The following is a 12,918-nucleotide window of genomic DNA, read 5'->3' as shown; positions in this document are numbered from 1 at the left end:
GCCAAAATAGTAAATTTTCGGAAATTTAAAAAAAGCAAAAAGCCTACTGTTAACAATTCGTTCCATTTACCTTGCATAAACAATTTGGGGGGTAGGAGAGGGAAGGCTGGGGTTACCCCCTCCTTTCAATATGGGAATGGTGTTAGCGAAGTGCCATGGGGTTTTGGGAAAATTTTGGGGTTTTTCAAATTTTTAAATTTTACACTTTTTAGGGAACTTAATCAGGGTTAAAAGCTTTACATTTTATATCGAATCTCATCGGGGCCCGGGGGTGTTTCCTTACAGGCTTCTAGGGGGTGGAAAAGCTCATCCCCTTGTTAGATCTTTATTGTTTAAACCAAAATCTCTCCTCCCGGGAAAGGGGAATAGCCCTTTCGCTCAGGGGCCCCTTCCTTGGGTGGTTTAGGAAGGCGGGGGTGGTAATTTTCTGAGCTGCTTTTTGAGAGAACGCCGAGAAAATTTTAGGTGAATCTAAATTGTTACCCCCCTTTAATTTTTATTGTTAATTTGAAAGATGTTTTTTTTCTTTTTAATTTTTTTAATAGTGGATCAAACCCCTGTGTTTTTTTATTGCTGTTAATTGTAAGACAAAACTCCGCAGGAGTCTCTTTTTGTTTTTTCTTATTTAAAAATACCCAGCCCTAGCTCTTGCTTGTTTGTAATTTCAAAAGTTCTCATTTGTGATGTTTTTTTTTTGAAAAAAAACCCGTATGCCCTTTTTTGGGGGTCGGGACAGCGCCCTGCGGCAACTGGTGTCCCCCTGGAAATCTATGCTTTAAAGTATCTGTCGAAGTTTTTTTGGGAATTTGGGTAGCAGTGCTTTCTTCTATATTCCCCCCAATTTTGAAAATTTTTTTAAATTTTTTATCAATGGTTTTTTCCAAAAAGTTTAGCTTGACGCCCCCTTTTGAAGGCGGAAACCCCGTTTTGCTCTTTTTACGTTAAATTTAGGTGCTGAAACCGTTCTTTACTGGGGTCCCATGAAATTAATCAAAAAAGGAAGATATCGCTTCCCGCGAGGGCGTCAATGGTGTGCCAAAGGCCCCTTGGTTCCCATTTAGAAGGGGACCAGGGTAATCAATAAAGCTAAAAAAACCGGGATTATCGTCCCCAACCCCGGGCGGACTACCCTCATCCGAAGGACCAGATCAGAATCATTAATCAAATTAACTACTTGCCCCACCTCTACCAATCCACTCCGCAGGGAACCCCACAAAAGTATGATGAGTATTTAAAAACAGGGTTAAAATTTCTTTATTTTATGGAACGTTCCTGAAGAGCAAAAAGCTCTCATAAGGGTTTTCCTGTATCATGTGGACAATAAATGAACCTATAACCCAAAACTTTCCCCTTAATTTTTAAATTTGCTGGGACAAACTCCAAAATAGGGAAACAAATTGTCACTTCTGTAAAAAAGGGGGGCTTTGGTGGATGTACATGGGGACTTTCCCCCCCCACCCCTACCCTCCCCGATCCTTTATTCCTCAGGGGAAAAGGGCCGTTTTTTTTTTTTCAGAGACGAGGTGTGTTTAAAAAGCATTTCTTTTGGGGAAAAATATAATATCGGGGGCATAGGCCGGGGGCTAATAATTTAAGGGCCTTTACTTTAGGGTCTAAGGGCTTTTGGCAGTTCCATTGTAAAAATGGGTGAAACGAAGATTTCGGGTTTTTTGGGGTTTTGGGAAATGCCTTTTCCACCAGTTTTTTTTTTTCCTTTTTTTGGGAGGGGGAAAAAAAAGGGGCCCCCCCTCCCTCCCCGCTTCCCCCCCCGAAGCCCCATGTCCTTCACCTCCCCGGCGAGGGGGACGATGGGCCCGATTGCGATCTGCCTCTCCTTTGAAAAACCGATCGCGAGCCAGACGAAGTCCTCCCCAGGGGTTGGGCCCCGGACGAAAAGGGTCGCACCGGGCTGTTTATTCGGATCACCTCCTTATATGTTTAGCTGGGTTTTTATGCAGTCATTGACACCAATTTTTGTCCCCAATTTTAAAACTTTTAAAGTTTAGGTTTTTTTAACGGTTTGTTTTTTTTAAATTCAGCAATTTCTTTATTCCTAAGCTGCAAGCTGTTGGGCGCATCACTTGCACTAGAGGTGTTTTGTTTTCTGCTGCAGAAGGAAGTATCGGGTTTTTGTGGAAAAATTTTCCCCTTTCCTCTTTGCTTCAGTATAAAATAACATGCTTTTTCAATATGCTAGTCTCGCTCCCTTTAGGATGCTGCACCCCAGCAGCTCCCGGGCTGAAAGGGGGGCCCCCCACAGTTTTTTCCCCATTTGGAAATTGGGGTAGTACATGTGATGGGTCCCTGGGCTTCAGACATTTCCGGCAAAAAAATTTACTTGTCTTTTTCAATACATCCTTTAAAGAGGGTTTTTGTCAATTTTTTGGGCATCTATTACAATGCATTTGGGTTTTGGACAGTTTTTAACCGGGCGTTGAAAAACTGTTTGGGTTTTATTTAAAGCAAAGGTAAAAAAAACAGTTTAGTTTTCGTTCGTTCATTCCCATTTCCCCTTGGGCATTTCCTTAAGTTTCCCCTAGTCTTGGTCCCCATGCTCTCAAGAATTTCACTTTTTTCCCTCGTCCCCCAAATCCCTATGAAAGATTACCCCCCACAGGGGTCCCGGGCCAGTAGGAATTTGGGTTCTTTAACTCGAAGATCAAATTTTCGTCAGCTTAGTAAATCCTTAATTTGGGAGTTATATTGGCTTTAAAAAGGTGGCTTCCTCTCGCAAATTTTTTTACAAAAACAAAATTTAAACCCTCCCCTTTACCAAACAAGGGCCCTTTTTATGATAAAAGGGGGTTTACATTCAAAAGAAAATTGATTTTTATTTTTCCCCCATTTTACAATCGCGAAACCTTCTTCTCCCCTAGGGTTTGGGGAAAAAAGGCTTTTAGGTTTTTCATTAGAGGGGGGGCCAATTTTTTCAGGGTCGAATTTGCGTAGAGGGGCAGAGTGGTCCCCTTGGGAGGAAAAAGGGGTAAACCGGGGTATCATTCATCTTGGGGGATCGGACCAGGTCCGGGCCCCTTTTTTCTCAAAATTTTTGTCCTGTTTTTCCTAAGAGCCCAAAAGCCAAGAGAGTAAGGGGAGTTTTCTGTTTTTCTAAACCCCCCCCCCCCCCAGGGAAGGGCCCGGTTTTCATTCCCCCCAGTACCACAGAGGGTCAAATTTTTGTGGGGCACTTCCCCTTTTTCCCCCGGGAAAAAGCCTAGGCGAAAAGGGCCCGGGAAACCAATTGGGCCCCCCCCCCAAGCAAAACGGGAGTTCACGGGGGAACTCCCGGGAGGCTCAGGAAAGTTTCATTAAGGGGGGGGGAAAAATTTGAAAAAAAAAAAGTGCGCCCCAAAAAGGGCCCCCCAACTAATGGGCCCCCCCCTACCCCGGGGTCAAAACCCACAAGGGGTTTCCCCCGGTGTAAGAAAGAGTGCGGGGCTGAGGTGGGGGGCTGACTAAAGCCTACTGTGCTTCGTGTCCCTGCCCAAAAAAAGAGCACTGAAGGTGCTGGCAAAGCAGGGTAAAGATGTTAAATTTCAGGATTTTACTTTATTTCAAGTTACTTTTTGAACTCAAAAAACAACAAAACCTTTGCGAGACAGAGGGGCCCCCCGGGGTCCAGGGTAGCTCTTTTGGCACAAAACTTGTATTTATTGCTTTTGCTTTATACAAGGGGTGCCTATCAAAGGGTTTACGAATGGGTAATTCATTATTTTATAGCATTAGTAAAAATAAAGGGTTTTCCCCCAAATTCAAGTTCCCGGGGAAATCAGGTTAAGGGCACAAGGTCTACCAACTGGGCTCCTTTGGGCAAGCACTAGAGAGGGCCCTCTATGTGCAAGACATTTCACAAAGAAAAAAGAAAGAAAAAAAAAAGAATTTGGGTTTTCCCGCGACATTTGGGGCCCAAAATTGTTAGAATTTAAAAACAATTCAAAGGGCATGTTTTAATTAAAACCCCCTTCTAAAAAAAAGGAAAAAATTTTTGCAGGGAAAAATCTCATAACCGGGCGTTGACATACTGTGGGATTTTTTTTAAAGCAAAGGTAAAAAACAAAAGTCCAAATTTTTTGTTTTGTACATTTCCCCTCCTTCTTGGTACATACAATGAAGTTCCCCCCATTTTTGGCCCCCCATGCTCTCCAAGAATTTCACTTTCTTCCATCGTCCTCAAATCCCTATGAAAGATTACTCCCTTACAGGTGTCTGGGCCAGTAGGAATAGTTACTTTAACTCGAAGATCATGAATTTGCGTCAGCTTAAGTAAATCCTTAATTTGGGAGTTATATTGTACTTTAACAAGGTGGCTTCCATCTCGCAATTTTTGACAAAATCAAAATCACGTCCACTTGACCATCAAGGACCTTTTTGATGATAAAGGGGTTCACATTCAAAAGAGATTGATTTTCATTCACGCATTTTACAATCGCGAACCTTGCATTTCCTCGGTAGGGTTTTTGAAAAGAGGTCTTCTAGGTTTGTCATTAGTAGGGGTTCCATTGTTCAGGGTCGAATTTGTCGTAGAGTGGTCATGAGTGGTCCTCCTGAGGAGGAGAAGGGGTAGCCGGGGTATCATTCATCCTGGGTATCGGACCAGGTCCGACCCCTTGTCTCAAATTATGTGTCCTGTTGTCCTAAGAGCAATTAGCTAAGGGGAGTAAGGCATTTTTCTGTTCTCTACCCCCCACCCCCCAGTGGAAGCCGGGTTGCGTTCTCCAGTACCACAGAGGGCTCAAGTTATGTGTGGGACACTTCCTTACCGCCGAACTTGCTAGGCGAAGGACGGTAATTCGATGCCACACCCCCAAGCGAATAGGGGAGTTCACGAGGACTCCGGCAGGCTCAGGAAAGTTACATTAAGGTGAAAAATTTAGAAAAGAAAAAGTGCGCCCAAAGGACGCCCCAGACTACTGGGCCTCCCTACCCAGGGTCAAGCCCACAAGGGCTACCCTGGTGTGAAGAGAGCTGCGGGTCTGAGGTGGGGTGCTGACTACGCCTACTGTAGCTTCGTGCCCACCTGCAAACAAGAGCACTGAAGGTGCTGGCAAAGCATGATAATGATCTGTAATTACAGGATTTTACTTTATTTCAAGTTACTTAGAACTCAGAAACAACAATACCTAGCGAGACGAGAGGCCCGGGCTCCAGGGTAGCTCTTTTGGCACAAACTTCGTATTTATTGCTTCTGCGTTTATACAAGGTGGTTCCTCATCAAAGGTTCACGAATGGGTAATATCATTATTGATAGCATTAGTAAAATAAATGCTTTTCCCACAAATTCAAGTTACGGTGAAATCAGGTAAGGGCACAAGGTCTACCAACTGACTCCTTTGTGGCTAAGCACTAGCAAGCCGTCTATGTGCGAGACATTTCACAAAGAAAGAAAGAAAGAAAAAAATGAGATTGGCATTTTCCCAGCGACATTGGGCCAAGATTGTTAGAATTAATAACAATTCAAGGACTGTTTCAATTAACCCCATTCTAAAAAAAAAAAAAATTATGCAGAAAAATCTCATAACCGCCTTTTGGACATCGGGTGGGATTTTTTTAAAGGGCCAAGGAAAAAACCACCCGGGTTTTCGTTGGGTACTTTTCCCTCTTCTTGGTCTACAATAAACCCCAACTTTTTTTTTGGCCCTCCTTCTCTCAAAAATTTTCCCAATTTTTCTTCCACCCGCCCCAAAAATTCCTTTTTGAAAATTTTACCCCCTTCCGGTGTCTGGGCCGTAAAGGGTTTATTTTAACTCAAAAATCATAAATTTTGCGTCGCTTAAAAACCCTTTAAATTTGGATTTATTCCCCCTTTAAACAAGGTGGCTTCCATCTCGCTTTTTTTGGACAAAAAAAAAATCCCCGGGGCCACTTGACCATCGGGCCCTTTTTTGGTATGGGGTTAAACATTCAAAGAAAAATTGTTTTTTCATTCACCCATTTTAAATCGCGAACCCTTGCATTCTGGGTAGGTTTTTAAAAAGAGGTCTTCTAGGTTTGTCTTATTAGGGGTTTTCCATTTTTCCGGGTTTCAAAATTTGCTTAGTTCATGAGGGGGTCCTCCTTGAGGAGAAAAGGGGTTAGCCGGTTATTTTTCTCCGGGTTTTATGGAAACCATTTCCGCCCCTTTTGTTAAAAATTTTTTTCCTTTTTTTGGTCCTAAGGAAATTTAGTAAGGTAAGGCAGTTTTCTGTTCTTACCCCCCCCCCCCCCCTTGGGGAACCCCGGGTTCCCTTCCCATTACCACGGGGGCCCAAAAGGGTTTTGGGGGCCCTTTTCCTTTTAGGGGGCCGCTTCCTGGGCGAAGGGGGAAAATTGGGGATGCCCCACCCCCCAAACAAATAGGGGATTCACGAGGATTGGGGCAGGCCTCAAGGAAAGGGTGTACATTAAGGGTAAAAAATTTAGAAAAAAAAAAGGTGCCCCCAAAAGGGACCCCCCAACTACGGGCCCCCCTCCCCGGGGGGTTAAAACCCACGGGGCTCCCCTGGGTAAAAAGAGGTGTTTGGGGTCTGATGGGTTCTGCGATAACCGCCTACTGTGCTTCGTGTCCCCTTTGGGCCGGGGGCCTAAAGGTGGGGGAAAAGCATATATAAATCTGTAATTACGGGTTTTACTTTTTTCTTTTCCCTTTGGGGAACTCAAACCCCCAATACCTAGGGGGCCCGAGGCCCCCGGGCTCCGGGTAGCTCTTTGGCACAGACTTCGTTTTAGGGGGTTTCTGGGGGGGGTTTTAAAAAGGGTTGTTCCTTTTTTAAAAAATTGGGGGTTTGGGTTATCTTTAAATTGGAAAAGCTTAGAAAAATTGCTTTTTCCCAAAACCCCAAGTTAGGGTAAAAAATAAAGGAAGGGCACAAGGGTCAAACCACTGTTTCCTTTGGGGCCAAACACTAGCGACCCCCTTGTCAGAGACTTTTCAAAAAGAAAAAAAAAGAAAAAAATCCATTGGCATTTCCCACGCAATTGGGCCCGGGTTGTTAGAATTAAAAAATTAAAGACATGTTTTCAATTAAACCCCCATTCTAAAAAAAAAGAAAAATTATCAGTAAAATCTCATTCTGCCTCCTCCACCCGTCTTAAAGCCCTTTTTTTCTTTTTTCCAAAAAAGGGGAATTCCCCGTGACGGACGGGTTCCCTAAAACATTTCAAAAACTTTTTTCTTCCCAAGGAAATAAAAAAAAAAAATGTGAAATCCCTGATTTTCTTTGTGTATTTTCCCTGCCTTTTTTCCCAAAAAACCCCCCCAATCCCCCCCCCCCGTTGCTGTCGGGGGGGGCTTAGGGGACTCAGCCCGCCCTCAAAAATTTTGCATGGTCTTTATTTTCCTTCCCCCCTTTTTCCCTTTTCCCTGTCCCTTCCCCAAAACCCTTTTCTGCTATCCCCCTCCTAAGGTGTAACCTGCTGAACAGGATAAAAGGCTGCCCTTTGGGTGCCAGCCCCTAAACGGCCTGGGGACCCCTGGGCACGGCTTTCCCCCTTTTTGTTTACAAACCCTTTACCCCCTGGGGGGGACCCCAATGGGGGGAGCGTTTTTTTACCCAAAAATCCGGCTTCCCCTGGCCGTAATAAAAACTTACCCACTAAATTTGGGGAAATGGGGCTCGCCCCCTTTATCAAAAACCCCCAACGGGGTAAACCCCCCCTTTCCCCTAAACCCCGGGCCCTCTCCTTTGACCCCCGGCCCCGGGAAAAAGGGCTAAACACCCCCCAATCAATCCTACTGCACAGAAAGCCACAATAAAACCCTTAGGAAAAATTTCACTCCCCCGGAAACCCCAACCCCACCCCCAAAAACCCCCACAAACCTCCCACATCACCCCCCCCTCCCTTATTAAACCTTTAAACACCTTATTGCCCCCTCCCCATAACACTACCCCCCCTAAACCCCCACCCCAAAACCCCCTTCCCCAGGGCCCCTTCTACTACCCCCCTACCCCCTTAAAAAATTTTGAATCCCTCCCCCAACCCCGCACCCCAAGGGGCCCCGGTTTTTCGTGATCCCTCCCCAGCTCCCCTACCCCTGCACCCCCCTTCTTTTTCCAAAAATGTCCCCAAAACGGGTAGGCAAATTTCTTTTTCCCGTCCGAAACCCCGCCCCCGCATCCCCTTTTAGGCACATTTCCCTCCGAAAACCAAGCTATAAGCATTACAAAACCCAAAACACCCCTTAGGTCCCCATCCTTGCAAAACCCCCCCAAACCCTCAATTTTTGCACCAGAACGTTTAAATCCCCCCAAAAATTGCCCAATCTTTTAAAAAAGATTGGTCAGTTTTGGGTGGAGAAAAATCCATTTCCTGTCTCCCCAGCCCTATTTTTCAACATCATTGCAATGCTACTCCCTTTCCCCCCCAAAGGGGTCTCGAAAAACCACTCCCAACCCAAAAATTCCCTTCCCCAAATACCTTCCCTTTACGTCTACAAAAGGAAGGAATCCCCCCTTTCGTAAACCCAAACCTCCTCCCACTCAGGGGAAAAAACTTTTGGGCGTCCAAGGACCCCCCCCCCCAAACTTTTCCTTTCCCACACCCAATTTGGGCCCCTAGTGCCCAACCGGGCCCATACCCGACCCAACTGCCCTCCCAAAATCACCCATTTCCCAAATTTGTGGCGGGCCCCCTTAATTATTTTATGGGGCTTTCCCCCTAAAAATTTGGTCTAGGTACAATCTCAGTTAAAACCGGGGACTCCCCCTACTGGAAAAAGGACAAAAGCACGTCGCGGTTTCCTCTTACCCTTACTCGCTTTTACTGCCCCTCTACCAATTTCCAAAACCCCCCCCCCTACCCAAACCCCCCTTTTTCTACCTCCTCCCTTCCCCATTCGCTCTTTTTGCCTCCAAAATTAAACACTAAAACCCTATTTAAGATCCTTCTCCCCAAACCAAAAGGGAAACCTTCCCCCCCTCCCGCACAACCCTTAACGGGAACAGAACAGGGGTTCCCACCCCCATCTTTCCCATACCCCCCAATAAATTCCATTTTCCCTTTTGGGCCCCTTTGGCTTAAAACCCCGGGGGTCCCCTTTTCCCCCCCTCACTAAGAAATTTTTTTGGCCCCAAAACTCCCCAAAAAACCCCTCGGGGAAAAAATTGAAATATTAAAATTTTACCAAATGAAAATTTGACACAACCCTCCAATCAACTCCTGCTCCTTTCCAAAAAACACAAAGGGGGCTGTTTTCCATCCCCTCCAACGTTATCCCCCCAACCCCAAAATTCCTTTTTCCCCCCCCCAAACCCCGCCCAAACCCCCCCCAACCCCAACCCCCCCCAAACTTTAAAACCCTCCCCCCCTCCCCTCTATCCCTTCCACTCCATCCGGGAAATAGGGAATCCCGTAGGGCGGGGAATCCCCTTCCCAACCCCCCTCTCCTAAGACCCCCCTAGTAGAACAAAAAACTCCCCACCTCTCCCCCTCAACCCTTCTCAGGCTTTTCCCACCCTGGATTGGTTTCCCCCCTCAAAAGCCCCCAAACAATAAAACTATTCAGTAAAGAAAATACTATCCTTCTTTGGGAAATTTTTGGGGGGTTTTCCCGGGCTCCCACGGGGGGACCAAACCTTCGTCAACCCCTTTGTTTCTTTTAACCCCCACTATTTTTCCCTTCAGAGCCTTGCGGGACAACATCCCCAAACCCCGGGTTTGGGGTCAATTTTGGGTCCTCGGCCCCAAACATTTCCCTTTAAGGTCCACCAAAAAGGGGATCAAAAAACACGGCCCACCCCCCGGGAAACCCAAAGGCCCGGGAAAGTTATCCGGGGACCCCATTTTGGGCCCAAGGGGGTCAGGTACTTCCCCCCTTTCCCACCCCTTGTTTCTTTGGGGTTTTTAAAAATCTTTTTTCCCCCAACTTCAACCCCCTTTCCCATATTTGGTGATTTTAAACTGCCGCCAGGTTTTGGGGGGGGGGGGAAAAGGCGGAGGGGTTTACACCAAACCCCCAGGGCCTTTTCTGGGGAAAGGGGCTTCCGCCCACAAGCTGCCGGGGGAAACCCCCCAAAAAAAACCCCCCACACTTGGAAACGCCCCGAATCTTTTTCCTGCTTTGCCCTTCTAGGCCCCCCTTCCCTTCTTTTTGTTTTTCCCTGGTCAGTCTTAGACCACTTTCCCTATGTCCACTTTCCAGTTCCTTTTTTTCTCCTACTTCAACGGCCCCCCCCGCCCCCACCGGGGGTGTGGAAAGGGGGACGGGGAACGGGGGGTTTGGGCACTTCACTCTCTGCTTTTGCATCCCCCGGCCATCCTTTCCCCTCCTTTTCAAAATTTAGGGGGGGACACTCGGGTTTTAAGAGCTGCAAAAGCTTTCCCCCCGGCCCCCTAAAAACCAAAACCCCAAGGTTTTTCCAGGGGAAGGCCGGAAAGGCACGAAAGCCCGGGGGGAAAAACGTGAAAACCCGGGAACAGTTGGCGCTCAAGAGGGCGCCAAACGTTATGGGTCCACTTTTAAAAGGGGAGCACTGCCTACCCGGTCTTACAACCAAAAGGGGAAACCCGAAGCGGGCGAAAGGGAGCAGAAATTTGACACCCACACACCAAAGGGGGCCCGGGGCCGGGGAAAGGCTAACACCGGCAAACCGGCCCCCCCGCCCCCCCGGCCCCAATTCGGAAACCCTCGGGGCGACCCCCCCAAGCGCAAAAAGGGGGGAAAGGGGGGCGGCCGGGCCCGGGGGTTTTTAAACCCGCTTCCACCGCCCGAAACCCCCCAAAAAAAACGGACCCCCAAAGGCCGGGCCCCATCCCGGAGGGCCCGGGCCCCAGGGTTTTTCCGCGGAACCAACGGCCCCGGGGCATGGGGCCCGGGAAACTCATAAAGGCCCGGGGGACACAGGGAGGCGCCGGCAACCCCTTTTCCCCCCGGATCCCCCCCGGTTTAAAAAGGGTAAAACCCCATTTTGACGGGGGAAATTTTGCCCCAAGGGGGGCGAGAGCCACCCCCGCCGGAAACCAAAGGAAAGGGGGGACCCCCCAGACGAGCGCCCCCCGCGCAACACGGCGGGGGCCCAACAAAAGGGGCGGGGACCCCCCGGGGAAAAGGGTTTGGGGGAGGGGAACCAAGGCCGCCCCCCGGAGGCGGGGCCGGGGGGCCAAACAAACGACCCCGGGCCAGGGGAAAAATTGGGACCGCAGGGAAAGGGCCGGGCCCCCACACATTTTTTTGTGGGGCTAGAAAACAGATGAACGACCCCCCGGGTACCAACCCAAAAAAGGGCCCCAGGGAAAAGGGGAAAACGGGGGGTTTTCAAAAAGGCCGGGGCCCCCCCAAGGCCGGGGCCGGGGCGGGCCGCCGCACCCCATCGGGGGGGCCCCCAAGGGGGGGGGCCCCCCACAGGCGGGGCGAAAGGAACCAAACCGGGCGGCGGGGGGAGGGGGCGCAGGGGGAACCACCGGGGGGCCCGGCAGCAAGAAAAAGGGGATTTTTAACCGCCCCCGGGGGCCCAGCCCGACCAAGGCCCCCAAAGGGTTTTCAAGGAAAGCCACCAGATCCCGGGGCCAAAACCGGGGGGCTTCCGGGGGGGCCCACCCAAACGGGCCCCGGAAACCCCCGCGAAAACGGGAGGGCCCCCCCCCCCCGGGGCAACCCCCCCACCCCTCCCCCCGGCCTGGGAAAGGGCCCAGGGGGGGGGGAAACCCCAAAGGCAGGGGCCCAACCATCCGACCATAAAAAAAAGCTCCCCCCGCCGAACAAAACACCAAAAACCAGGGGCCCCCAAGCGAAAAACCCCCCACCCCAGGGGGACAACCCCCCCCGGAAAGGGGCCTACCCCGCCCCACCCCGGGGGGCCCCCTTTAACCCCCAAAAGGGGCCCCGGGACAAGGCCCCGGCCGACCCCCCGGGAAACCCCCGCCGGAACGGGGAAACCCCCCACTCGCCCGGGGAAACCCCCCCCCGGGCTTGGGGCCCCACCGGGGCCCCCCACACAAACCAAAAAACCCCCAACCCCTCCCGGACCCGCCACAACCCCACCCCCCCCCCCCGGGGGAAACCCCCCCCCCCCCCCCCCATCCCAAACCCTCCCCCCGGGGGCCAGCCCGCCCCCCAAGGCAAACCCCCCCCCAAAAAAATTTGCCCCTCCCGGGCCCCCCGACCCCCCCCAAAAAAAACCCCCCTACGGCCCCACACTTTTCCTTTGGACCAGGGGCCCCCACCCCACCCGGGGGCCGGGATTTTCCATGGCCCAAATCCCCCCCGGGTGCGGGGTTTTGGGCAGAATCCCAACCTCGCCCCGGTCCCGGGGCCCCAAATCCAGGCCATAAAAAGGAGCCCCGGGGGCCCAAAAACACCCCGGGCAATTTTCGGGGGGACCCCCGGGAACTCATTACCCCAAAAAGCCAACCCCCCCCAACCCCCCGGGGGGGAAAGGCCAAAGGGGGGGCCACCGGCCAAAAAAAACCCAAAAAACCAAAAAAGGGCGGGGCCCACCGGGGGAACCCCGGCAAAGAAGGCAAAAACCCCGGGGGGGGCCCCCAGCCCCCCCAAAACCCCCCGGGGGCCGACCCCCACGGAAACCCCATTTTAAGACCGGGAAAACGAGGGCCGGGGGCAAGCCCCGAAAAAGGACCTTAAACCCAAACCTCCGGCAACCCAACCGGGGACCAGCGGGGAGACCGCCCCCCAAGCGGGAAACCCCGGTTCCCCGGGCCACATGGGCACCAACGGACCCACCCCCTTTGAAGGGGGCCCCTTTTAACCCACAAAAGCCAGGGGGGGCCCCGGGGAAACAACGCGCCCGGCCACCGCCCCCCAAACGGAAAAACCCCAAAACCCCATTTGCGGTTTCCAACCCTTTTCTCCCCAAACGCAAAACCTTCAAAAAACAACCCCCACCCCCACCCCCCAACCCTTTCACCCCCAAAATTTCCCTTTTGGCCCACTTAAAAACTAATCCAACCCCCCCCCCTCAAAACAAGGCCAGCCCAGAAAAGAGC

The 12,918-nt window shown here is 50.6% G+C and overlaps 1 protein-coding gene across 1 annotated transcript; it reads left to right on the top strand.

The window, feature by feature from the left end:
- Positions 1 to 1,027: 1,027 nt before the first annotated feature.
- Positions 1,028 to 12,680, top strand: LOC119570924 (collagen alpha-2(IX) chain-like). The gene is made up of 6 exons (XM_037918467.1): positions 1,028 to 1,073; positions 2,213 to 2,324; positions 2,541 to 2,630; positions 9,601 to 9,779; positions 10,339 to 10,560; positions 12,511 to 12,680. Exons 1-6 carry the CDS (start codon positions 1,028 to 1,030, stop codon positions 12,678 to 12,680), a joined length of 819 nt encoding a protein of 272 aa, XP_037774395.1.
- Positions 12,681 to 12,918: the final 238 nt, after the last annotated feature.

Source organism: Penaeus monodon, unplaced genomic scaffold (assembly GCF_015228065.2).
Source record: "Penaeus monodon isolate SGIC_2016 unplaced genomic scaffold, NSTDA_Pmon_1 PmonScaffold_4438, whole genome shotgun sequence".
NCBI classification, from domain to species: Eukaryota; Metazoa; Arthropoda; class Malacostraca; order Decapoda; family Penaeidae; genus Penaeus; species Penaeus monodon.
The sequence above is the reverse complement of the archived record's forward strand: the minus strand, read 5'-3'. Positions and strand labels throughout refer to the sequence as shown.

Excerpts from the sequence above, each read along its gene's own strand:
- LOC119570924 (XM_037918467.1), top strand. The coding sequence starts at position 1,028 with ATGGTGTGCCAAAGGCCCCTTGGTTCCCATTTAGAAGGGGACCAGG. Across the intron at positions 1,074-2,212 it reads CCATTTAGAAGGGGACCAGG|GATGCTGCACCCCAGCAGCT; the intron begins GTAATCAATAAA and ends CGCTCCCTTTAG. Across the intron at positions 9,780-10,338 it reads TTTGGGCCCAAGGGGGTCAG|GGGAAGGCCGGAAAGGCACG; the intron begins GTACTTCCCCCC and ends AGGTTTTTCCAG.